Source organism: Mesoplodon densirostris, chromosome 8 (assembly GCF_025265405.1).
Source record: "Mesoplodon densirostris isolate mMesDen1 chromosome 8, mMesDen1 primary haplotype, whole genome shotgun sequence".
NCBI lineage: Eukaryota > Metazoa > Chordata > Mammalia > Artiodactyla > Ziphiidae > Mesoplodon > Mesoplodon densirostris.
Genome location: NC_082668.1, coordinates 39,510,986 through 39,535,294, shown reverse-complemented (window position 1 = coordinate 39,535,294; position 24,309 = coordinate 39,510,986). Strand labels below are relative to the sequence as shown.

General features: G+C 38.5%; 1 protein-coding gene across 3 annotated transcripts in view; it reads right to left on the bottom strand.

Moving 5' to 3' along the window:
* Window positions 1-2,239: 2,239 nt before the first annotated feature.
* The window catches only part of ANKRD44 (ankyrin repeat domain 44), a 326,875-nt gene continuing 304,805 nt past the window's right edge, over window positions 2,240-24,309 (bottom strand). The window contains exons 19-29 of one of the 3 annotated variants that reach the window (XM_060106327.1): window positions 23,721-23,808; window positions 22,565-22,682; window positions 21,053-21,269; window positions 19,981-20,068; window positions 13,618-13,701; window positions 12,453-12,598; window positions 11,892-11,974; window positions 10,768-10,815; window positions 9,842-9,924; window positions 8,878-8,969; window positions 2,240-5,149 (exon numbers count right to left, since the gene is read on the bottom strand). In XM_060106327.1, coding sequence (XP_059962310.1) covers window positions 5,091-5,149; window positions 8,878-8,969; window positions 9,842-9,924; window positions 10,768-10,815; window positions 11,892-11,974; window positions 12,453-12,598; window positions 13,618-13,701; window positions 19,981-20,068; window positions 21,053-21,269; window positions 22,565-22,682; window positions 23,721-23,808 — 1,106 coding nt within the window. In that variant the 3' untranslated portion in view covers window positions 2,240-5,090. Of the gene's footprint in view, window positions 5,150-6,220; window positions 6,469-8,877; window positions 8,970-9,841; window positions 9,925-10,767; window positions 10,816-11,891; window positions 11,975-12,452; window positions 12,599-13,617; window positions 13,702-19,980; window positions 20,069-21,052; window positions 21,270-22,564; window positions 22,683-23,720; window positions 23,809-24,309 lie in introns of those variants that run through there. The other 2 variants (XM_060106328.1, XM_060106326.1) reach the window with 2 other exon arrangements.

Here is a 24,309-nt window from a genome sequence, read left to right as displayed (position 1 = left end):
TGGTTCCTCTCTTGCCTCCCTATTGCAGTCAGAGTGGTCTCTTAAAAATGAAATAGGAACACAGCCATTTTTTTCTGCTTAGATTTCTCTAGTGGATCTTTATCACATTAAGAATAAAATAGAAACTTCTTCTCCTGGCTCAAAAAATTTTTTACAAGATCTGGCCTCAGACCACTCGTGATCTCATCTCGTACCACCCTTCCCTACCCCACAAGTCTCCAGCCACACTGGCCCCATTTCTGTTCCTGGAACATGTCAAGCTCATTCCTGCCTTTGGTTGTTGGCACTGGCTGTTCCCTCTCCCTGTTTCCTCCTTTGATCTCTATATGGCTGGCCACTTCTTCACATTCAGATTTGAGTTTAGACATCTGTACTTCTCAGGGAACCCAACTAAAAGAAATATGAGTTATTCAAGTTTTCAATTTTGCTGGGTGCTTTATCAACTGAACATAAACACAGGTAAGATTTTTGTGCTCTAGGTACTGCTTCAACTTTTTACTTTTGAAAATTATAGAACTCTTCTAGATATTAAATATACTTCATTAAATTGTCTTTTAAAGGTAGAAAATGGTGTTCTGGAAATTGTGTCTACCAGTGCCCAGAGAACCACGTGAACCAACAGTGGTTTGTTGCCAGATCTTGCTGTGGGACTGTGGGCCAAATGTTTCTGTCTTTATGAGCAGGGTTACCCCAACTGTGAAGAGGATGCAATCATCCCTTGCTTAAGACAAGAAATATACACGTGCAGGCCTGAGTTTGTGTGTTTAACAACAAAGGAATTAAGTATTTGTTTCAAATCTGTGTAGCACTTTCCTCCACTCACCTGCATGTGATCTCACCTGTAGAAATACACAACCAGGGAACAGGTACTCGACATTGCCTTCTGAAGTCCTTCTTCTTAAGCTTGGGAGCGCTCTTTAGGAGGGGATGCATAGTAGGGCATCTTTATGCAATTCCCTGTGAAAACAGATTTTAGAATATGGCTGGTTTCACAAGTAATACATTGATGAAGGAATGATTCAGAAAAAAGAGGAGAGCAAGTATATGAGCCGTGAGGTGGGGATGCATGGGCATTGGGGGTGGGGGGATTGTACACTGGGCTGGGTGGGACATTTGGTATCCCTGGCTCACCAAATGCTAGTAGCAAGCCCTCCCACTCCCCAGTCACTGTGCCAACCACTAATGCCCACACCTTTTCGATCACCCCCTGGAGTGCTTGAAAATTAATGAATGGCACAGCCATTATCTTTGCTGCTTTATGTTTTACAGCAAATGTACCTTCAGTATGAAATCTGCTCGAGACAATTCATACAGTACTTTCACCCACAATATTTTTAGGTTGTGTTAAGAGCCTTTTAGCTTAATGCCTTTGGCCTTGCAAGCTAATTCTGGAATACATTAAGTGTGTTAAGTGAGGGACAGATGTATAGGGATCTAAACCTACTGAATGGCATTAGGGAGAGGAATCCTTTGACAAGCAGTTTGGAGACAAAGCACCACATTGATGTCCAACAATACAATTACTCAGTGGAGGCCATTATCCCCTTTCTGCTTGCTTACGAAAGCACAAGTGAAATTAGGGGATCCGTATGTATTTCTTGAACAGGTGAATTAAGGCAGTCAAGTAAACAATTTCCTTAGCAATGGCTGGGAAAGTTATCCTGGTGTGAACTCCCACTCTTGAAGGGCGCTGTGATAGAGCCAGTGTGGTCAATAGCTTCCGAAATGGCTCCCGGTAATTCCTGTCTCCTGGTCCTCACACCTTTTGGTGGGATGTGACCTTGCATGTGGGATGGACCTAGTGACTTGTTTCTTATGAGTAGACTATGGAAAAAATCATGGAATGCCACTTCAAGATTCAGCTCTAAACCCGTGAGTTCTGTGAGTTTTTCTCTCTGGCTTTTGTCAGTTTGCTCACTCTCACGAAGCATACTGCCATGTTGTGAGCTGCCCTATGGTAAGGACATGTTGCAAGCCAGCTTAAATTTTTATGGAAAAAGTTGGAGGCATAAACAGATAAAATAAACATAAAATATCTGTTTGAAATTTTTTGCTCTAAATGTGATTATATACACAGAAATAGAAAATATGGAGATACACTTCTATCTTGATTATTTTCAAAATTTCACGTTATTTGGCTTTGGCAGGGGACAAAGGTTTAAGTTAGCAGAATAACTGGTAAAGTTAGCATAATTGGAAAAATTAAAGACAACACAAATTGCAACAATATTTGTACCGCTTTTATTTGTAAAAATAACCATCTGAATGCATTTCCATAGTATATTACAGTTAAGTACTTCATTACATAATTAGCATTCAGTAGTTGAAAAAGTATTAAACTGTGCTTGAGAAGATTCAGATTGGTTCAAAGTCATTTCCTCATTTTTACAGTCATGGCATTTACCAGAGTCATTCAACTCCAACTCACATAAGAAAACATTACAGACAAAAATCCCACTGAAATCATCAAACAATATTTTATGCTGTTACAAATATGTTATGCAAAATATAACACTGGCACCAGATTTGTATCATCGCGCTTTACAAAGATATATTGCACATGCTAAAGCATAAAATATATAGACAAAACTACCAAACAAAAGATATTTGCATGGAATTTTTAGATCACTGCATAAGAAACGCTTAGAATTACATTTTATACACACACTCAGATTGTCACTATCTTAAAATGTTCTTCCCCTATAACACTGACCTATGGTTTACAGTTTTGTAAAAAGAAAGCAGTTTAGCACTGCAAAATCAAACAATTCCTATAGAAAACTTTGCATCTTCATTTTCATTTCAAAGCAGGTAAAAGGGGAAGGAGGAAAAAGACACTCTATACATTCAAAGAAAGGCTGAAATGAAAACTCACTGGTATTATATTGCTCTGATAACACTCAAATGAAAAAATTACCAAACATTTCACAGAACATTTTCAGAATATACAAATGTAAAAAGGCACTCTAACTTCATATTACAAGTCAAAAAAAGGGATGAGTTCTTCAACCAACACAACAGATAAGCAAACTTAGTTGCTCAACAGTACGAAGAATTACTAGTGCAGCAAATCCATTTGATGTTCTTGTCCTAATTTAATAATAAAATAATAACCCAAGCAGCTGTTTACTGCCTAAAGTACCAAAACATACTATGGTGCCCTTTTAGTAGTGATAAATAGAAATCCCCTGAGCTATTTACTGTGGAATCATAGCAGATTTTAGGCCATTTGGAGATAGTAACATATTTACCCAGGATAGGCAGACACCGGCGAATAGGTAAGTGCGATGAAACATGATCCCCGTGGCTGTGGTTAAAATACAGTCTAAAAAGAACACATTAAGGTAAAAGCACAATGTTTTCTGTTTTTGTTTTTCTTAGAAAGCTATGTGGAAAACCTAGCTTTATTTCTAAGAGATGTATGTGAAAAACAGAACTCATAGTTTTTAAAGTCGTTTCTTAAAGGAAAAAAATTGGTCTGGGGAAGAGGGAGAAAGAGAAAGAGAGCAGGGGCGAGAGATGGATTCAGTGAACAATTCAAAGCATGATTTCATTTTGTTCCTTTGTCTTCCTTCTTTCTAGCAGTGAAAGAGTGGGGAAAAGTCAGAACGCAGCTCCGTGGAGATAATGTCGCGTGGCTGCCACTGTTTTGCCGCAGTGTTTCTTGTTCTCTGTGCTACTCTACGGGGAAAAATGTTAATGCTGCTTCACCACTAAAGCAGGCATCGCACATCCTGCTTTAAATGCCAATTGAGCAAGATTTCCATTCACTTCTAGAAAAAGACTCCGCAGTATATCGTGCTTCTTCAGTGTTAGATCTACCTTATTTTCAGGGTTTTGGTAAAGATAAGGTCATTACTGCTCATTAGCAATTTATCCACTTTTTCGAAACTCATCTTCTCGAAACAAACAGAAAGGACAGAGGAAGGAGGGGAACACAACAGCAAGAATTAAAAAAACAATATGGTGGTGTCAAAATTTTTCAATGAAATTAACACCAGTTCTTAGAAGTCCTTTGAACAAGTTCTCATTTGTGAAGAACACAGCATGAGTTTTTAATTAAATCCAGGATATTACAGAGTAAGATTAAAGTCTTTTACAATTAGATGAAATATATAATACAGTATCTGTATTTGATCCAGACATGATAGAACACTGTTTTAAAAATATCTCACATATATTATAAGATAGAAATTTTCAGGGTGAAAATGGAATCGATTATAAAATGTCGGAGAGCACTACCTTAATGCAACATGTTTCTTTCCTGTCTCTTCCTCAAGTGGAAAATAGCATGAGCTGGTGATTTTTATTTCTCTTCTTGGTACATGTGCCCACACACTGACATAGTTTCCTGTTAGGTTGCTGGGATCATGTGAAATTTTCAGCGTATTCAGGATAATTTCTATATCTTTCTTTGGGCCACTTTTGGGCATATGATCCAGTACAAACTTCAGTTTTCATCTCGTAGATCACAGGACTGCAGTGTCTTTTAAGCTCTTAGCTGGCTACACACGGGCTGAGCCACGGATGTTTTACCCCTTTCCGACCGACGTGGAAGAACCTGAGGGTTGGCTGGAATCCTTAGGAGTGGAAATGCTGCTGGGCTTGGCCCCAGGACTGCGGGCCAGCCCAGGGAGAGTCCTGTGTATTTTCTGGCTTTTTCATGATTCCAAGTAAGACAAGTAGGAATTAAAACAGAGAACAAACAATGGATGTTTCCTCGGCATTTGTTTCATTTCAAATAAATACAAACACATTTACATCAAAAGTATATGAACATTTTCTCTAGTTTGGCAAAAAAATAAGCTGTAGTCAACACATTATCAGTTACAAATGTTAAGCCATCAACTAGAAACCTGTGTCATAAGAAATATAAAACACAACAAAGACTTACACAAAAAGATTACATTTTAACTCCATAGAAAAGCTGTTTCAGTTCTCACTTCCACTTCGAAGGAAAACAATTTAAATCTTCCATTTTAGACTGAAGCATTTTGGTCCTCGTGGATAGCTGGTTGACGAACTACAGACATATATATATAAATACATACATATACGTGTGCATGTGTATGTGCATAATCTAAAGAGTCTCATTCTTCTTTTTGTACAGCTATTCCAGGTGTGGAACGGGGTCCATTTGACCTAGAAGCTTTGGCAGAGGGAGCAGACACAGTATTCACTACGGTGATTTCATCATCAAGCAACTTTAATTGGCCTTAATTTCCACATTGCCCATTTCTACATCGTGCTTTCACTTTGTTCCCTTTTGGAGTCACACTTCCACTCACTGGGGCATGACTTTGACCGAGAAGCGCATTTAACATTTTACTATTGATGAGCAATACTGATGGTTCTTATGTTTTCATAAAGTTAGTAGTTTGATTTACAGACAAATTAATAAAGGGTAGTTTCATATTATATTTGCATATGTCTCAAAGTTTTGGTGCAATATAATCTTCACCTGAAATGTTACTGGAGAGATTTGGATTTGATCACTCGGGTGAAAATTAGTCACAGGCTTGTTATGGGGATCACTGAGTGCTACATTTATGTTAAATGAAAAAAGCAAATTCAATTTCCAGTGAACTTTTCCCTTCATCTGGCAACTTTAACAAAAATCCTCAAAAAGAAGTTCTGGATATTTAAGTGCTTACTATAGATAGGATATGAATAATTGGACTCCTTTAAAAAGATTATTTCTGAAGATGAAGGCATTATTTCTGAAGATGAACACCTCTACCTTTGGCTTCTAGTAAGGAAGTAAACATCAAAGTGAGAAGAGGTTGGAGGCATTTCCTATCCAGCCATTCCCTTCCCTCCTGGGGGACATGAATGTCATGTTGATACACGTCTGAGAACTCACTGTCGAGTGAGTACATGAAAAAAAATCTCTTAGAGACCAGTTCCCTCTCAGTTGCATTATCCACAAAGAAAAAGAATTCAATGCATTTTTTATTCCTTACTTAAAATGAGAGGTAGGCTTTCACAGAAGTATCTCAGATCTAAGGAAAATATGAAACAAAGCAAAATCGAGGCCCATCTGTGTGAGTGCTTTGCCCTACAGCCTAGCTGCCTTCCCTCGGTTTAATTAATTCCTTCTCTACTGGCTTCTGGAAGCTCAGGCCCATAATAATACTTGAACACAACATAAACCTGGAATTCAAGCTTCTTTCCCTTCCTCCAACATGGGTGATCAAGAAAAAGCTTCCACAGTCCAAAGTCAAAACGTTTCCGAATCAGAATCATTTTCATTGTACCCATCCTCCGAGCCTACGTTGTTACTGCACAGGCTAACCATGCTACCCAGGTTGGAGAGGGTCGTCCTGCTCAAACTGTCTTTTTTAAAACAAACGAAGTTGACAGCCGTCATGGTACTGGAAGGAGAAAAAGTCATCATGGTAGCCAGAATGAGGGCCAGGCAGTCAGCCACGTCTTTGTTAGGAGCGCAAGCCAGGGCCGGGGTATGACCTGGGCGTAAATGCAGACAAGGCAGTGGTTAGTCCAGGCAATCCAGAGGTGGTGTGAGCATCCCACAGTACATCTCGAACGACTTCACACGCAGAGATGTATGTCAAGTTAGAAATCATGCCAGGCAAAGGAGTTATTTCCCACAAGTCATGCTGAGGGTGAGGCTGGAGGGGACTGGGAGTGGGAGACATTGGATGGAAGGTTTCGTTTTTTTTTCCTGCTTATGTGACAACAAAGCATTATATTATCTGAAGTTAGGCAGAATTTCAGTCTTCATCTAGTGAACAGAAACATGAGGGGACGGGGGTGGGACACAATTCCACAAGAAACAGCCACAGGACAATCAGAAAGATGTTTCCACCTGAGAGCACACACACACACCATGCACTTTGGGCTGGGGCCAGCGCACTCTCATTCTGAGAACAATGACTTTCCACTGTAGGTAATCGTGTGTCAGATTAGAAAGGATGTCAAGAATCAGATGTCTGTAAGAGTCAGTAACACCGTTCTGTCACTTCATATATACTTTATATAAAGTATGCACAGGTAACTGGTTCTGGAGAAATGGAATCATTTGAGTAGATCAGACACAGGAAAGCACTTGTTGTATGTGATGAAATGTACTATCATTTAAAAGAAACTTAAACAGAATTTTAAGTAATATCAACACCACCAGGCAAAGTCCCAAGTCCTAAATGTAACAGATGTGGGGAAATTGCTATTTGCCATAGAGTTGTCATTCTCTGCCATTTGGACTTGATGGGTCCAGTCCAGAAAAGAAAATTATCTCAACTCACGAAGCAGGTGCCATGGGGAGGCAGATAAAGTCTTTGACTCCATCTACCCTTATTCAACCTTTATTCTACTGGCTGGAAAGGGGTTCCAGCCCCTTGTGCTGGCTAAACTTCCTACCAACCACTCGCTCATTTATTCAGAGGCACTGGCTCAATAAAACTTAATTTTCTGCGGTATTGTTTATCAGCACTTGGCCTGATTTCTGCTCCTCTCCCCCGCTTAACAGATGATTCCCTTCCCTGGTATGAAAACAAACAAGAATGGACAGATATCTTAACATTCCATTCCACAAAGGTCCGTGATGAGTAAAGAAATTAATATTGTAGTGCTGTACAAAATTGTCCCAAATGTTCCTAGACCTTTGGGATGTAGCTAAGCTCTGACACAGGCTGTAGTTCTATAGGCCTGGGGCTCTTGTTCCTAAGGTTGCTGTGGGCTGGACAAGCTTCAGATACAGCAGACTTACACTAGTTTATTCTGGTCTCTTTAGTCATTTTGCAGAAAAACTGTGGGCCTCTACATGCCAACCCCAAGGTGTGTGTGTATATATATATATATATATATATATATATATATATATATATATAGTCGTGATAAGGTATATATATATATATATGGTCATGATAAGAAGGTGAGGGAGGGTGAGGCAGGAGGACCAAGGAGATGGAGTAATAGAGAACTTTCTGCACCTCCTACATGAGTCAGGTTGGGGACAGAGCGGGGTACATGCTAGGATAAATGGGGCTGCAAAACCAAAACTAATAGGAGTTAGCTAATGATGTCATATGGCTGCTTACTTCTGAGAAATAGGCATGAGCTGCTAATTCCAATACCTGTAATAAGCAGTTAATTGAGTTATGTTAATACATTTTAAAATACTTTAATTAAATGCTACAATTAATGCCACATTCAAAAAATTACTTAATTCATAAATATCCAGAAGTTCCTCTTTTGCTCCCCAAGGTTAAAAGGCATGGTAGTTTAATACAATTCTCGTATTCACTAGCTTTCAAAAGTTTTTAGGAAGCAGAGCAGAAAGCTTCTGTTAAGAGTTAGCTCATTTAGAAACGGAACGTGCTATAGGTCAGAAGAAGCTTTCAAGCCTAAATGTTAGTTTAAAAATTTTACTCATGTTCCCCAAATATTCATACTGGAAATATGAGTTCTGGTCTGTCCTTTAAAAAATAATAATAAGAGGTTTGATCTCAGAATGAACTGAAATACAAAGATTTTGTTTTAATTCGAGCCCTTGAGCATGCACTCATGACATGTATGATCCCTAACTCTTCAGCATATGCAGTTAGAATTGGGTTTGAATGCCAAGCTGAAAGTTTTTGAGTGTGTCTAACATATTTTAACCACCACGCTGAGGAGTTTGAGACCAGCTGCTGACATTACATGCACATGGAAGGCACTGGGGGGCTGCAGGGAGACTATATGTCTTACAACGACAGACAGGACAAATTATCCTTGTTTGATTGCTCACACACAGGGAACTTCCAAGGGGAAGGGAGTTCTCACTGCCTTTTTATCTAGCTCCTGGCTTTCTCATTCTCCTCTGGCTTCATTGCAGGTGCGTGGTATCTGCAGTAATGGCTTACTTTTTCCACTTACCATTTTCATCTACAGCAAGTACGCAGGCCCCTTTGGCTAGCAGTTCCTCAACGACTACCTTCAAGCCATTGCGCGCAGCAACGTGGAGGGGTCTAAAAAAGACAACAACGAGCATCAACTATGATATATATTTGTGTGAGAATGTGGCATTTTGGGTAGTCTGAGTGGCTAAAAGGAAGAAAAGACTTGAGAATCTATAAATAGCACATGAATATCTTTACTGTTTCAAAAAAAGATATTTGTGCACCACATCTTTTCCAGGTGCTAATGATCCAACTGTTCTTCCACGTTGGCCCAAATTTCTCTGCAGATATTACAAATACTCTACACCTCAAACAACCTTAGTGACAGGACACAAGAAGCCAGAAGAAGAACTCAAGCTCTGGTGTGTTTTCTAGAAAGTTCTTTACCCTTTGCTTTCTAGGTCAGCATTTGAATCACTTTTTCACACAGTTCATCAGTATGACTGGTATCGCTATCACCCATATTACATAATCTTAAACCTCCTTCTTATTACTAAATACACTAAATGATGTTTTATTGAATTGAGAATACCTTAAAGAATAATATTATACCCAATATATTCTGCTATGCTGCTTAAGAATCTTAATGAAAAAAAAAACCTAATATTCATTTGCCCTTAAAACGAATGCATAGGTAATTTCCCCAAATGGAAAATGAAGCAGCTTTCAGGTCTTTCACGCTAAGGATTACACTGAATTATATTAAAATATAATTAAGAAAATAGCTTAGAAATGCTTCAAATGTATTCTGGGAACCTGATTTATAAAACTTGTTTTCCATTTGTAGCTATGTGACCTTAAACTTCACGAAGGAGAAGCCAGGTCTGTGTCTTTCACCACTGCGTTCCCAGCTCTAGCCTGGCATACAGCAAATCCTTATTGTTTGTTGAATAAATGACTATGAGTCTGGGACTTAGTCAAACTTTAGTAGCCACACTTACGTCTGCAGTGCATTGTTTTTTGCATTAATAAGGCTCTCATCTTGTATCTTGTCAAGTATTAACAAGGCACATTTTTCATGACCCTAATGAAAAAAAAAGATAAGAAACATGGGACAGAGATACAGAAAAGTTCTGGAAAAATCACTTCATTATGCTTTAAATTTAAAATGTATGCCCTGTCTAACAACAAAACAGGCTATTTTCTGAGTAATTCTTTTTTCTTCTGAAAGCAAATGGTTATTAAACAGCCTTAGATTTTCAAAGATTCTAAATAAGGTCTATTAGGACTTGATTAATATAAATCTGATCTAAAATATTGTTATTTCTAAGATAACTTTTAGAATTAATGTCCAGAGAGCTGAAGCAGAAGCTAGCTCAGCTAGGTCAGCTGGTAAACAGAGAGTAGAATTCGGAGTGTCCTTTAAATTCTTCAACAATGCTTTTTAAACACAAGTCAAGTCCCATATCCTTCCTCAAGCCTTCAAATACCACCTCAGTGATCCTATCACTGGAATTCCCATTGTATCTGTTATCTGTATCATTCATCATCACTGGCTGCCTTATATTATGAAGAGAATCTTTTTCAGGAAAGGTCATTCTTTTCTTCCTCATCCAGAAGATACCTCTGTATCTTATGACTAATGATGGTTGATAATTTTTAAAAAATCAACTGATGAATCAGAGACACTTTCACAACTTCAGGCCTAGTGCCCTGTTAAGGGGTCGCCACTTCTTAAACCCTTGATACTCGAAATGTGGCCCACAGACCAGCAACATCAGCTTCACCTGGGGGTTAGAAATGTTGAATCTCAGGCTCCCATCCAGCCCTCCTAAATTAGAATTTGTATTTTAACCAGATCCTCAGGCAATTCATTTGCACAATAAAGTCTGGAAAGCACTGTACTTATACTCACAAAAACACAAACCTTGAAATGAATTTCATGAACCTGAGCACTTTTTGTGGCATCCAAAGGCTTCTCAGAGCATGAAATGAGAAAATGCAACCAATGAAAGGAATAGCTGAGACTTCTGGTACCATTGGGTATAGATAACACCTTTAATACTACAACGATATTGAAACAAACCACCATCACTGGTGATAACTGGCATCATATTATAATGCCTTATAAGAGAGACACTTAAAGATAATTTTAGAAGTGTCCATGGAGTTTTCATTCTGATGTACTGCTGGCGGAGGGTAAATGGTTGTAACCTTATTACGGGGCAATTTGGTCTTAAAAATGTTCATAGCCTTAGACTCACTAATTTCACATATAGGAATTTATTTAGATTATTATTATCTACACTTAGCATTATTTATAGCAGCATATATTTGAAAACAAGTAAATGTTTAACAATAGGGGATGGGTTGAATAAAGGATGGCACAGCCCTAAGGCAGAATACCACACATCTTCTAAAACACTATAATATATAATGTCTAAAAGAAAGATATTCATAATATATGATTCAGTAACAAAAGCAGGTTGTCAAACAGTATGATCCCACTCTCATAAAATCATACATTTATCTTTTACAGAAGCAGGAACCTTGAGCTATATGTGAACACAATGCTATTAAAAAAAAAAACAAGCACATTCTTTGCATTGAACTATGCACCAGAAAAAAGGGGAGAATAAAGCATACATGAGTACATTTATTTGCCTTATAGGAGAGTATTTTTTGGCTGTGTTATTACAATGTCTTCAAGTGGAACAAAATGAAAGCATGTGGAACTGATAACTGAGCTCCTAACCTGCGTTTAAAAGCAAAATGTGGTGCCACAACCATGAAGACAGATACAGTGGCAGCTTCAAGCCAGACTGTGGCAAGACTTCAAGTGGCAAATGCCATGAAAGGCATAGCCCCTCAACCCTTGTGTGCGTCTGCCCTTTGCTTCCCCCCTTCAGTTCCACTGAGAGTGACAACAGACATCTTAATTAAGAGCCACAATACACACTTCTGAGATAGATAGATTTAGGTATTATTGTTATTATCATTATTATTATTATTATTATACTAAATAACAGTGTTTCAAATTCATTTACATACTTTACTACTAGCCAAATGCAAGGGTGTGTTCAAGTCCTTATCCTTTACAGCCAGGTCAGCCTGGGCCCTGTTCACCAAAATATCTGCAGAAAAAGCCAAAAGAAAGTTACTCAGACTACGTGTTAATTATACGCATTTTGGAGAAGTTACTACCAAAACAATAACACATTTAAATCTGTACAGCTCACATAATCATATTTAATATTATTGAAGAAAAAAGGAGCAATTTATTGCCATAGCTGTCCTATTCAAATCCAAGGTCCATAGGCATTAATTTTAATTCCCTTTACAATTTTGTTATTTCCAGATAAAATGATTCTGTTCTATTTGGTTTCTAACTGTTGAGAGATTTCACTGCAGAAGGTTGGCTCAGTTTGACAAAGTCCATCAATAACCAAGTTAACAGGGGACTGAAGATGACTAGCAGGTAGATCAGGTGGCCTAAATAAAACATCGGTCTTTTTTCACATGTATAAACCAAGAAGATGACCAATTGCTCGATTTTACATGCCTTTGGTTTTGGATAGGCATAAACTCGAAGTCCGCAAATCAAGCACGTACCCACAGCGCTGGCCTGCCCGTTCTCAGCAGCCATCATCAGTGCTGTTTTCCCTGAATTGTCTGTTGCGTTCACTTGAGCGTTGTGTCTCAGAAGAAGCTGCAAGCACTCCACATGATCAGCAAATGCGGCTGCATGAAGTGGTGTCCTAACGATTTAAAACAAGTACGATTTTAACTTCCTGTAAACTTAACACACTCTCTTTCTATATATGCCTGAGAAACATGTGCATGGTATTGTCTTAGGGATTTAAAACTTATCAGCTTACAGAAATGGTGATCAGGTTCCCCCAAAGGCTATTCAGGGTGGACAATGAAGTGTCACTGTTGTGAACGGCACCACTAGATTTGGGGGGTATAGGAAGTGGCCCTGATAATACAATTAGCATCTTTACTGACCCTTTAATCTTGGGTTCCAGTGACTTCTCTCTCATCTTTGATAAACATACTTCCAAAATTAAGCCTTAAATGTGTAGACAATTGGCTATTTTTTAAAAAGCCTACATCATTTAAGGTGAATAGTTGATTTCTTTGGGAGGACAATTCGGCATGATTTATCAAAATTAAACACTATGACCTTTGAACCAAAAAATTCCACTTCTAGGACTTTATCTCCCAGATACACTTGGTCATGTGAACAGACAAATGTACTAGACTGTTCACTGCACCACTCTTTAAAATACCAAAATTTTGAAACAACCAAATATTCTTCAAAGCAGAACAGGCTGATTAAATTATAACATATCCAGTCAATGGAATAATATGCAGCTTTAATAAGAATATGGTAAATACATATGTTCTGGTAAGGAAAGATCTCCAAGATATGCTAAAAGCAGAGCATTTCTGTAGAATGTTCTCATTTGCATAAAAAGAATAGAAGCATATATATATTTATATATTTTTGTAGCTATGTCTAGAAAATATTTGGGAGAATATAAAAATTTAGAAAGAACAGTTTAAAGTGGATTTCTCAGTGGAAGAGGTTGGGGTTTCTGGGCTAAAAGGGTAATTTCTTTAAATTATATGTCGTTTATTATACTTAATTTTTTAAAACCATGCTTTTCTATTACCTTTTCAATTAAAAAACATAGATGTTTGGCCACTCTGCAACCACAAAGCAGACTAAGATTCATCAAGACAAGAGCCATGCCATCCTAGGATCACTTACCTGCCTTTGTCATCTCTACAATTGACAATACTGGAATCTATGGCCCCAAGTAGCAAGGATGCACAATTCTCATGATCATTTATTCTAAAATGAAAATAGATTTCAAGTTTTAAAATCTTGCTCTCTAAAAAATTATATATCCCCCCTACTCCATCTTCCTATGCACTATATGTTTAATAATATGACACATTAAAAAAAATCTGATGCAAATATCTGTGGTCTGTGTTTAATTTAGGATTAAAGAAGACAATTTAGGTCATACAAATAAACTTTCTCTAACACATTATGAAGTGGGTAGTCTCTACTCTCAAGAATTCTCAGAACTGCCTGCCTGAGGAACTATTAAATAAACTTTGTATCACCTAAATTGTCTTCTTTAATCATTTTAACAGTTTTGCCAATGAGAATAAGATTCAAAGCTGACTACTAACAGCCTGCAAGAAAGACACACAGGCAAGGTGCCTGCTGAACCCTTTGAGTTCACCGTTCCTCTTGTCATTATCAAGGGCCATGGGTGAGTCACTCTTAGATTTGACCTCTGCTCACTTGCGTGCAGCTTTCCAATCTAAACAAACTTTACCCAAAAATTATTAAAATAAAGGGTTTATTAAAATTCCCAGAGAGCTTCTAGGATCCTGGAAAGGTTCTGGGATAATTATATTGGGAGTCCATAGCAGGGGGCAGCAGCCAAAGGACCATCATGGACCTCGAGGTAAGTCCATAGCACAAACCACTGGGGGACATGGGGAAATAAGATAAGGGATTCAGACAGGCTTGACCAATGGCACATCAAAATCTAAGTGGGCACAAGTTAGACCACTGAAAGCCATTAGAGCATCTGCCACTATAAAGAAATCTTCTCATGAAAAGAGCAATAGATCTATCGTTAACGAGCCTCTCAGAAGCCAAAGCCTCAAAATTGGTGGGCATGGATCAAGCACTGAAAAGCTGTTAAGAGAGCTTGCACCTAAATCTAATTCTCCTGTGCTGGGTGAAGTTGGTCATGGAATGGTTTAGATTGACACTAGGTCACCCAAAAACCTCAGGAAAATTTCTATGCTATGAAGTACGTTGTAAAACACCACAAAATCCCCAACCCAGCAGCACATCTCTTAGGTATTAATTTGGCTCCAAGAAACTCAGGCTTAGCTAAAGAAATAGAATCCTCAAGCTTCAAAAAACTGTGCTCTACCTTCCAGCACACCTGCTTATTTTGTCTAAGAACTGTGGTCCTAGACGCTATAAGTTCCAGTTAGACAAGATTATTCATTTAAGAAGTGCCCTTGAAAGCAAGCGTTCCCAAATCAACGAACAGAATGGAATACTTATTTTAATTGGTATGCAGAAGCCCCCAGAAGGCTTCAAGATTCCAAAATAGCCTTACTGAAAGATTTATTGCAAAAGGCTAATGAAAAATTAAAGATGCAGAGGTACCTAAAACAAAAGACTATAAGACAAATGTGACCCTACTACTCCCCTCTGCCCTCCTTTACCTGAGTACTCAGGGTCTACTAATCCTCTACCTGAATTGCCTTTCCATTCTGAAGAGGCTACAAGACCATAAGCAAAAGTCTTCTCAAAGTTACTGGCCTTATAGCTTCAACAATTCCAAGGGCAAAAACCTAAAACACTGTTGCACGGTCATCAAAACACCAGAGATTGGTGTCTCATTTGCAATCAACAGGGAAACTGGAAAAAAGACTGTCCTAGAAGGTTTTATGCAAATCCTTGGTTTAATTAAAACAGGTATGTCTTTAGACTTATCAGAATTAAATATAAGGCAGACATACAACTTTTATTCTACCTAGGTTTACTAAAAGTCAAGTAAGCCCATGTTATCTCTGTTACAGAATTTGTCAGCAAGAAAAATAACCTGAGGATGGTTAGTTGTTTAATGTCTCATGAAATTTTCATGAGTAATCTAAACATAATTGTTAAGAACTGTAAATTAAATAGATGTAAGATAAAAGTTTATAGATGAACTTTTCAACAAGTATGCTTTATGGTATGTCTACTTTAAATAGTTTCCAAAATGCTTTTGGTAAGTTGAAACCTTAAAGCTACACTGAGATAAATTAAATAATGGATATTCATTGAATATCTAGATCATTTCCAAATAAGATAAAATACTGAAACTTACTCAACATAAGTTTATCCACTTTTGGCTTCCTTTTACAGAGGACCTAAGGTATTTGGTTCTATTAGTAAACATGTTTTGTGCCATGCTGAAAAATTTACTATAAGGAAGAATATACTTTAAAAATTATGAAGTGTATTCATAAATTTGCCAATCCACAGAGTGCTAGTGTAACACAGACCACAATTGCTTATTTCTTAGTTTTAAGATTTAAAATTAAGGATTCTAAGGGTTAATAATTTTAGTCAATTAAAACTAATTAGAAATAAGGGTGAAAGAAAACAACTGTATATGAAAAGTAGGTAGGAAAGCAGAATATATGTTTTGGATAAGAAAACGTATGAAGGACATTTTTGTTATTGTTTGTTCATTTTATTTTGTTTTGGTAAGGGAAAAGAGAAAGTAACTTTGTCTTAAAGTAAAATGACTGGTTATTCCAGAATTGGAAAAAAGGGGAAAAATAGGACAAAATCTGACTGGATGTAAGAAAGCTGTAGAAGATTTGTGGAAAGGAATCTTGGAAAAGGAAATTTACGTGTGGTTGAGTTGGCTAAGATTGGAATAGACTTAAGTTTTTTAAAAATGAGTTTTTTGTTTTGTTTTGTTTTGTTTAATCTTTATGATCCTCTTTTTTTTTAAACTTTTTTTATTGGAGTATAATTGCTTTACAATGGTGTGCTAGTTTCTGCTTTATTACGAAGTGAATCAGTTATACACATACATATATCCTCATATCTCCTCCCTCTTGCATCTCCCTCCCTCCCACCCTCCCTATCCCATCCTTCTAGCTGGTCATAAAGCACTGGAGCTGATCTCCCTGTGCTATGCGGCTGCTTCCCACTAGCTATTTATTTTACATTTGGTAGTGTATATATGTCCATATATACACTACCATAAAAAATGAGTTTTAATATCAAAAGTACAGTAAAGCAAAATTAGAATTTGGTGTTCTCTCTGTTAAAAAGACTAAGTTTTTTTGTTTTTGTTTTTGTTTTTAAAGATTATTGGTGTGCTCTTAATAAGAAATTATAAACAAAGGTTTTTCTCTACCTTTTAAATAATCTGCCTGAAAAGCAAAGATTTTGTGTTTCACCAAAATAATTTACGGTGCTTCACACTGACTTTACCTGGTCTTACTTAAGAAAAACCAGTCTTCTCAATATTAACAGAACTAAGGTTTGTGTTTGTTTTAGTTTTTAACTGCTATGTAATGTTCTATATTTGCTTTTGAAGTCTTTAACTGTCACTTTGGTTAGATGGATAATTAAGTATTGTTTCACAGTGACCTATGATCCTATTTGATCAAACATTTTAAAAGCTTTTGATATTCCGATAAACTTCCTAAAATCAAATTCTAAATAAAGTCTTAAACTAACTTTGGGATTTTTCCACAGGGCCCCTAGAATATCTCAAAAGATTTGTTCTCTTTCCTTATCAAAAGAGAAATGTTAAACTAATTATGCTTAGTTGACATGTTAAATTACATAGGAAGCATTGTCAAATAAGAAGTGATGTTTAACCTTCTTAGGTTATATTTGTAGGGGTCTATGTTATCTATATGTGTTCCAGAAATTGTATAAAATTCCTAAAAATCTGGTATGTCCTGGTATAATGTTATCAGTCATAATTCCAGTTATCCAGTTATTCCAGTTAAATGTTGTGTGTCACAGAAATAACCAAATTTTCTTGTTAATTCCATTATAATGAACTCTCATCAGATCTTTAACCACAGGCATTTTTAAGTCTTTTGTCATTTGTAGACAGTTAATTGTTTTACTCTGATGCTTTTGCAAAAGAGATTCATGGAAAAGACCCTACCAAGTACTCCTGACCACTGACACTGCTGCCAAATTACAAAGTGTTGAACTTTGAGTGCATATTTCAAAACTGAAGAAGGCTCCACCTAACACCTAGTCCTCGGCAAATGCCAGAGACCTCAAAATCAAATTGACCAGGAGTAGCTAACACCGAAGTAAACTGCTTCCTCCCAAGATGTTGGATCAAGAATGTTTCTTTCCATTCCTCTTCCCCTCTCTGGCCACCCTTTTCCTTATTCTTACACCATGGAGGTCTTTACATTTTTTTTTATCCACCTTTTGCCTTGCCCTTGCCTGGAAAGATATATCATTGTTCACATATGTCAGGCCATTGCAAATGGGGGTAATCTAACCTCCAGCCTGTTGGATTTGCTACAATGCTGGTGATCCTGTGGTTCTGCCTACAGAAACTTCCCTCTGATTGCTAATGCCTCAGTTTCTCTGGAACGAACTCACTGAATAAACAATTCTGGGGAAATGGAGACAGAGTCACAAGAAATATATAAATAGACCAACTGGCTTAAAGAAGTAGGTCCCTCTTTGGGATCATTTCTTGACGTATTTGACTCTAGCTGGTTTGGTTCATGGGGACCCTGGCTTAAGATTGTCCTGCAAACCTTAGGAATACTTTTACTATTATTAATAATAATTATCTCTCTGGTCTGTTGTGTTCTCTCAAGGTTTTAGGTGAGTGTACGCAGCCATCAATCAGTCAACAAATGGTCTTTCTCCAACTGGAATGATGAATCTGATATCATTTCCTGTGAAATATATACCGAAACACAAAGAGGCAATGGTAACTGAGAATAACTTACAACACCATCGTTGCTCAAACCTCTTGCTTGGCCAGAGGCTGATCAAAAGTGGGGACTGTCAAATTGGTCTTGCATTAACCTTTCCTCAGTAGGCCAGGTGCTGCTGATCCTGAGAAACCACGTCCGCAAAACGAAACTTAACTTTTAGTTTTCATGTTCTTGTAAATGTTCCATCTGCCTAGAGGTCAGACCATCTAGGTAGCCAGTCCATGAGCACCAAGTTATATGGGTGATTGTCCTATTCCTATGATACCTCAAATAAAGCCAGATCCGTAACCCCAGCCAATCAGCTAGTTTTATTCCTGCTCTTCCTTGTTCCCTATTTTTCATCCTGTAAAAGCTTCCTGTCTCCTGTCCCACTTGGCAGCTCTCTGAACTCTTGAGAGTGGAGACTGCCTGCTTCATGAAGTGTAAAATCAAGTTTGCTTCAATAGTCTTCTTTAATCATTTTAACAGTTCTAAAGGCACACACTCTGTAACTGCTAGCATTTCTTCAGAACCCCCTACTTCCAGGAAGGAGTTTACTGCACACTACTTACAAAAGGCATCATGTTAGGTGTTTTGGAGATACACCAAAGTGAAGAAGACATGTTTCTTCAGATTTAAAATCACTCCTACTCATAATCTCTTATCTCTTCTTTTTTGATCCACTTTATACCTCTAATATCTTTCCAATCAAATGACCCTGCTTCATGTGAAGCACAGAGATGAGGTAAAGACAAAGCACTCCCAAGTCTTGGGCCCCCAGGCTGTCCATCACTGCCCAGGTGAACATGGACCCCCCAGATGAACACAGGCCCAGGTGACCATGTTCCCCCCAAGCTTACCATGGAAGTCTGTCTCAAAGTCACTGTATTCTCTAAATAATGGTTCACACTATGAGACTGGAGCAAAAATTACATTTACCAAAAAAGAATTTCAACATTGTGAAGAATGGAGAATTACCACATATGAAAAGTCTTACTGGTATAGAATACCTTTCTAATCATCCACAGGCATATGTTGTTAACCCCAACTTATTTTTATTTATTTTTATTTATTTTTATTTTTTATTTTTATTTTTTTTGCGGTACGCGGGCCTCTCACTGCTGTGGCCTCTCCCGTTGCAGAGCACAGGCTCCGGACGCACAGGCTCAGCGGCCATGGCTCACGGGCCTAGCCGCTCTGTGGCATGTGGGATCTTCCCAGACCCGGGCACGAACCCGTGTCCCCTGCATCGGCAGGCGGATTCTCAACCACTGTGCCACCAGGGAAGCCCCCAACTTATTTTTAGAATTTGGCAGACAGATGTGAGGTACATCTGAAGAACTCTTCAGGAGGTGTGTACTGTGTTTCTCAGTCCAGCCCTTCCTGCAGTTTCCCTAGATGGTCTGTGAGCCACCTTGGAACCATGGCACTCCACAAAAATTTCCTAGAAAATCATTAACATTATGGACTGCACTTTGCTATCAGACCTATTTGCCTTTAGCAGTGAAATGGAATATATTGGTCTTATCTATAATCTAAAACCTTTTTCCTTCCCCAAAAGGCAATTTCTCTACGTGTAGTTTAAAGAATTCAAGCAACACCATTAACCTCCAGCATTTCTACTTACATTGCACAGTGCAGTGGAGTGAAGGGATTACCAGTAAATTTTCGAAAACATTTTTGCTCCAAAAGTACCTCTATGCAGTTTTCATTACCTGCAAGGAATCAAAAGAAGTTAGGGAGCTTCCAAGAAAGACACTTTGTTTAATTCAATCTATTTTTTTCATTAAGTATTGAATTCTGGCCTATGAATTTTCCTGAATTAGCTGAACATCCATTCTCCATGGAATAAAATTCACCAAATGTCAAAATGTTATTAACTATGCTCACAGGTGTTCTGAGACATAATGAATAAATAAAACAGTGAAGGCCATATGGTCTGGTGGAGAGAAAGAGAAGAGACCTCGTTTATGAGCAGAATAATTCTGTTACTCTCAGCTCTTAAAAGATAGATGCCTAACATAGGTATGCCTCAGTTTGCCCATATTTACAATAGAAAGTTTCCCTTTCACCCATGTGAATAGGTTCACTTATAATTATGCACCCTAGGGAAGGGAAGATGTGAGTGATAGAAAATAGTATTTAAGATAATGCCAGTGAAAGGGCTTTGACTGTAAAGCACTATATAGTATTTAAAATGGCACCAAGAATAGTTCCTGGCAAATAGTATGCACCCAATAAGTATTTTTTAACAAGTAGACTATGAGACATAAAAAGGAAATACTGAAAGATAAATCATGCATTTACCAGCTGTCAATTGTGACAGATATTACATCATATTGTTTTGGTTGTTTTTAGCTGTATTATTTTAATTCCTTGTAGGATCCCTGGTTGTCTCATATAGAGAAGAAACCCTGATTAAAACTGGTTATTTCAGTTCATCAGAAGTTCTGATTAGGAGTTACAGGTTACTGATCAACAAAAAGGGTAAAGTGAATTTTCACTCCATTATGGCATCATGGTAGCCACGGAGGGAAAAATATCAAAAAAAAAAAAGGTATCTTTTTTGAGGTATCTGAATGCAGAAATATTGGAAACCCTGGTTTACAGCTTGATGCTTTTTTCCCACCTCCTCTGAGATCACAGTGGTGTTGGGGCAGGAAGTCTGATGGCATTCAGCCCAATGACGGTTAACTCACCATTGTAACAAGCCCAGTGCAGCGGCGTGTAGCCCTGGTTATCTTTGAAAGAACAGTCCTCCTCGGAAAGTGCTATCTGCAGCAGCTCACTCAGCCACGTGGCGTGGCCACGAGCAGCCGCATAGTGCAAGGGTGTCCTCCCTCTGGAGTCTTTACACAGAATCGACACTTCTTGTTCCAGCAGCATTTGCACACATTGCTCATGTCCTGTCATAATCTGATGCATCGCAATGAAAAACACAACACAAATCTGAGAAGACTCAGGAAGCGAAGCAGTTGGCTAAGGGAGGCTGGGCTCAGAGTAAGTGGACATAACGCCGGGGTCTTAAGGGAAACAGACTCTGTCCTACTTGGGAGGAGACAGGCAGGACAACCTAGCAGGATTCATAACAGAAAGGTCTGTGTGAACACCAGCATTTTAGAAGCGTCTCTTGACCCTCCAAACATAACCATGAAAGGAATCATGATATCGTGGAAAGCATCAGCTTTAAAATCAGGAAGATGTGAGCTAAATTCTGCCTCCCTCTTATAAAGCTTGGACAAGTCAATTTGTCTCTCTATGCCTCACTTTACCCACCTGTAAATGGGGATAGTAATAATGACCTCACAGCCTGTTGTGAGGACTCATGAGATATGTAAAGGCTCTCAGCCTGCTGTGTGGCCCGCAGGAAGTACCCAAGAAATAAGATCCACGATTATGGCGTTAACCACTCATGGTTCCTCTTCTTTTCATTGATCATGGTGGTGAGCACCATCTTCAAATAGCAATTTTCCGATTTCTGCTTTTGTTTCATTTGGATTATTTGACATGCTTTAAAAAAACAGTTCAGCAGGTGTGTATGAAGAATTACCCACAGGATACATATTTCAGCAGGATATGTATTTCAGGTGGGGAATGGGCCTACTTTGTATAAAGAACAATTAAAAAGAGCATGGCTACTCAAAACTAGGTAATCATTGGAATAAATTATGACACCTGTACACAGTGGAGGATGAAACATGATAGGGCGGAAAAACATTTAGTGAAATGGAAAAAGGTACTTGATCTACTAAGAGAAAAAAAGCAGGTTCCAAATAGCATCTTCAGTATTCTCTCTTTTTAAAATTTAAAACAAATCTGTATTTAGAAAAAAAGATTGGTGATATATACACCAAAAAGTGGTTATCTCCAGGAGGTGGGATTACTAGCGATTATGATTTTCTTATTTGTGCTTTAAAAATTTTTTTGCAAATTTCCTATGATGTGCATGCAATCAGAAAGAACCAATTCTACCAACAGTAGGTGTTCATGTATCTATTATCACAATCAAAGGCGACAACTCAAGAGCAGGACCTAAGAGCACCTGCCGTTATTTTACCTTTGCAAAAGATTTTGTTATTTCTTTTCGGCTGACTGAGGTTAATTGGTTATCTCAGGAAACAATTTTCTTACTAAAAATTCATATGGGCAGGGGGAGAAGAAACAAGCTCACTATGAAATTGCTTGACTAAAGTTGAGGAAAATACACATACCCCTCTGTGTAAAGCTGTGCAGCCCATGATGTCAACAGCATCCACATTTGCTTCCTTTTCAAGTAACAACGAAACAGCATCAATGTGTCCATATGCTACTGCAAGCATCAGCGGGGTTCTAGGAAAAGAGGGAAATTAGGCTTTTAAAAAGATTTAAAAAATACTCATCACTTCCAGTGAGAGGATCTCCCTCTCTCCATCTCTCTGTCTCTTTCTTTCTCAGTCTCTCTCCCCTCTTGACAGTTGCTTGATATTTTCTGAGTGTCCCCAGTTTGCTATCTGCCACTTGGAACAAGCTATCTCCCTCTGGTCTCTAATGGCCATGTGGAATGGCGGCAGTGGACTGATCAATACGGGTGGGGCACAGGAAGGTTCCACCTCAAAACGTTCATTTGAATTCCAACATTTTCAGAACTATGTAGCACTGACCAAATATCCATTGAGTAAGGAGTGTGTACATGTAAGAGATGCTCTTGCTTCTATCAGAGCAGCTCTACTTTCATGGTTTTCTATGTCGGACTTTGGCTCCAGATTTTATTTGAACAAAGCTTCATTGCCTTAAAGAAAAGTCAGACAAGCCCAGAGAGGAAAGATCCAAGTGCTGGGATCCAGGAGGTGAGGTTCCAGCTTTGGCTTCGACATGAACTCATATATCTGGGGTGAGTCACTAGTGCTCTATTGCTCTGTATTTCCTATTTGTAAGAGAAGACTGGGTGGGAGAACGGGCTAACAGACGGAAAATACTTGGGAAAAAACTCAGGAAGGATAAAAATATGAAGGATTTTTACAGTGGAGACAACTTCTTGAGGTCTGTCCTATTACATTATTAATTTTAAAAATTAGACTATAGCAGCTTCAGAAGAGGGTAAAAATGGATAGAAAGGAACAATGGAGGGGATATTTTAAAAAGGCCAGAGCACATGGCTACAGACATAAAAAGTTGGCTGTTTTTCATCAAGATATACACACACACATTTTTCTTGGATATACACTCCAGTGCAAACCACTGCATTATTCTAGGACCTTCATCCATGAATTTCACCCCAATATATACCCCTAACCTAGAATTCAGCAGTCAGCCCTCCTAGCTATTTAACAAATTAACCAGTCACCTGCAGTGATTTGAAATGTCAACCCCAAGCACATGAACACTTACTGTCCTTTGGCATCTTTCACGTCAACCACTTCTGGGTTGTCTGCAATTTCTAGTAATAGCCGCAAACACAGTGTGTGACCATTAATTACTGAAAAAGAAAATAATGGACATTCTTTTAACAGACCACACGTATCCCTCCAAAGTGAACTTCATTGGGACTTCAAATGGGTGGTTTTCAAATGTTGCTACAGACATCTCCAGGTTTCCAGGTCGTGCCAGTTGCTGGGCAAAGCACACAATGTGTATGTTACCAACCCATCTTCCCCTTTCTTCCTATAGGGCACTTTGGTCCTCAACTAACTTTTTTTCCTGGTTGCTGTACAGAGGCTTTTTTCCTTAAACCGGACATCCTTTCTTTTTTTTCTTTCTTTCTTTCTTTTTTTTTTTTTTTTTGCGGTATGCGGGCCTCTCACTGTTGTGGCCTCCCACGTTGCGGAGCACAGGCTCCGGACGCGCAGGCTCCGGACGCGCAGGCTCAGCGGCCATGGCTCACGGGCCCAGCCGCTCCGCGGCATATGGGATCCTCCCAGACCGGGGCACGAACCCGTATCCCCTGCATCGGCAGGCGGACTCTCAACCACTTGCGCCA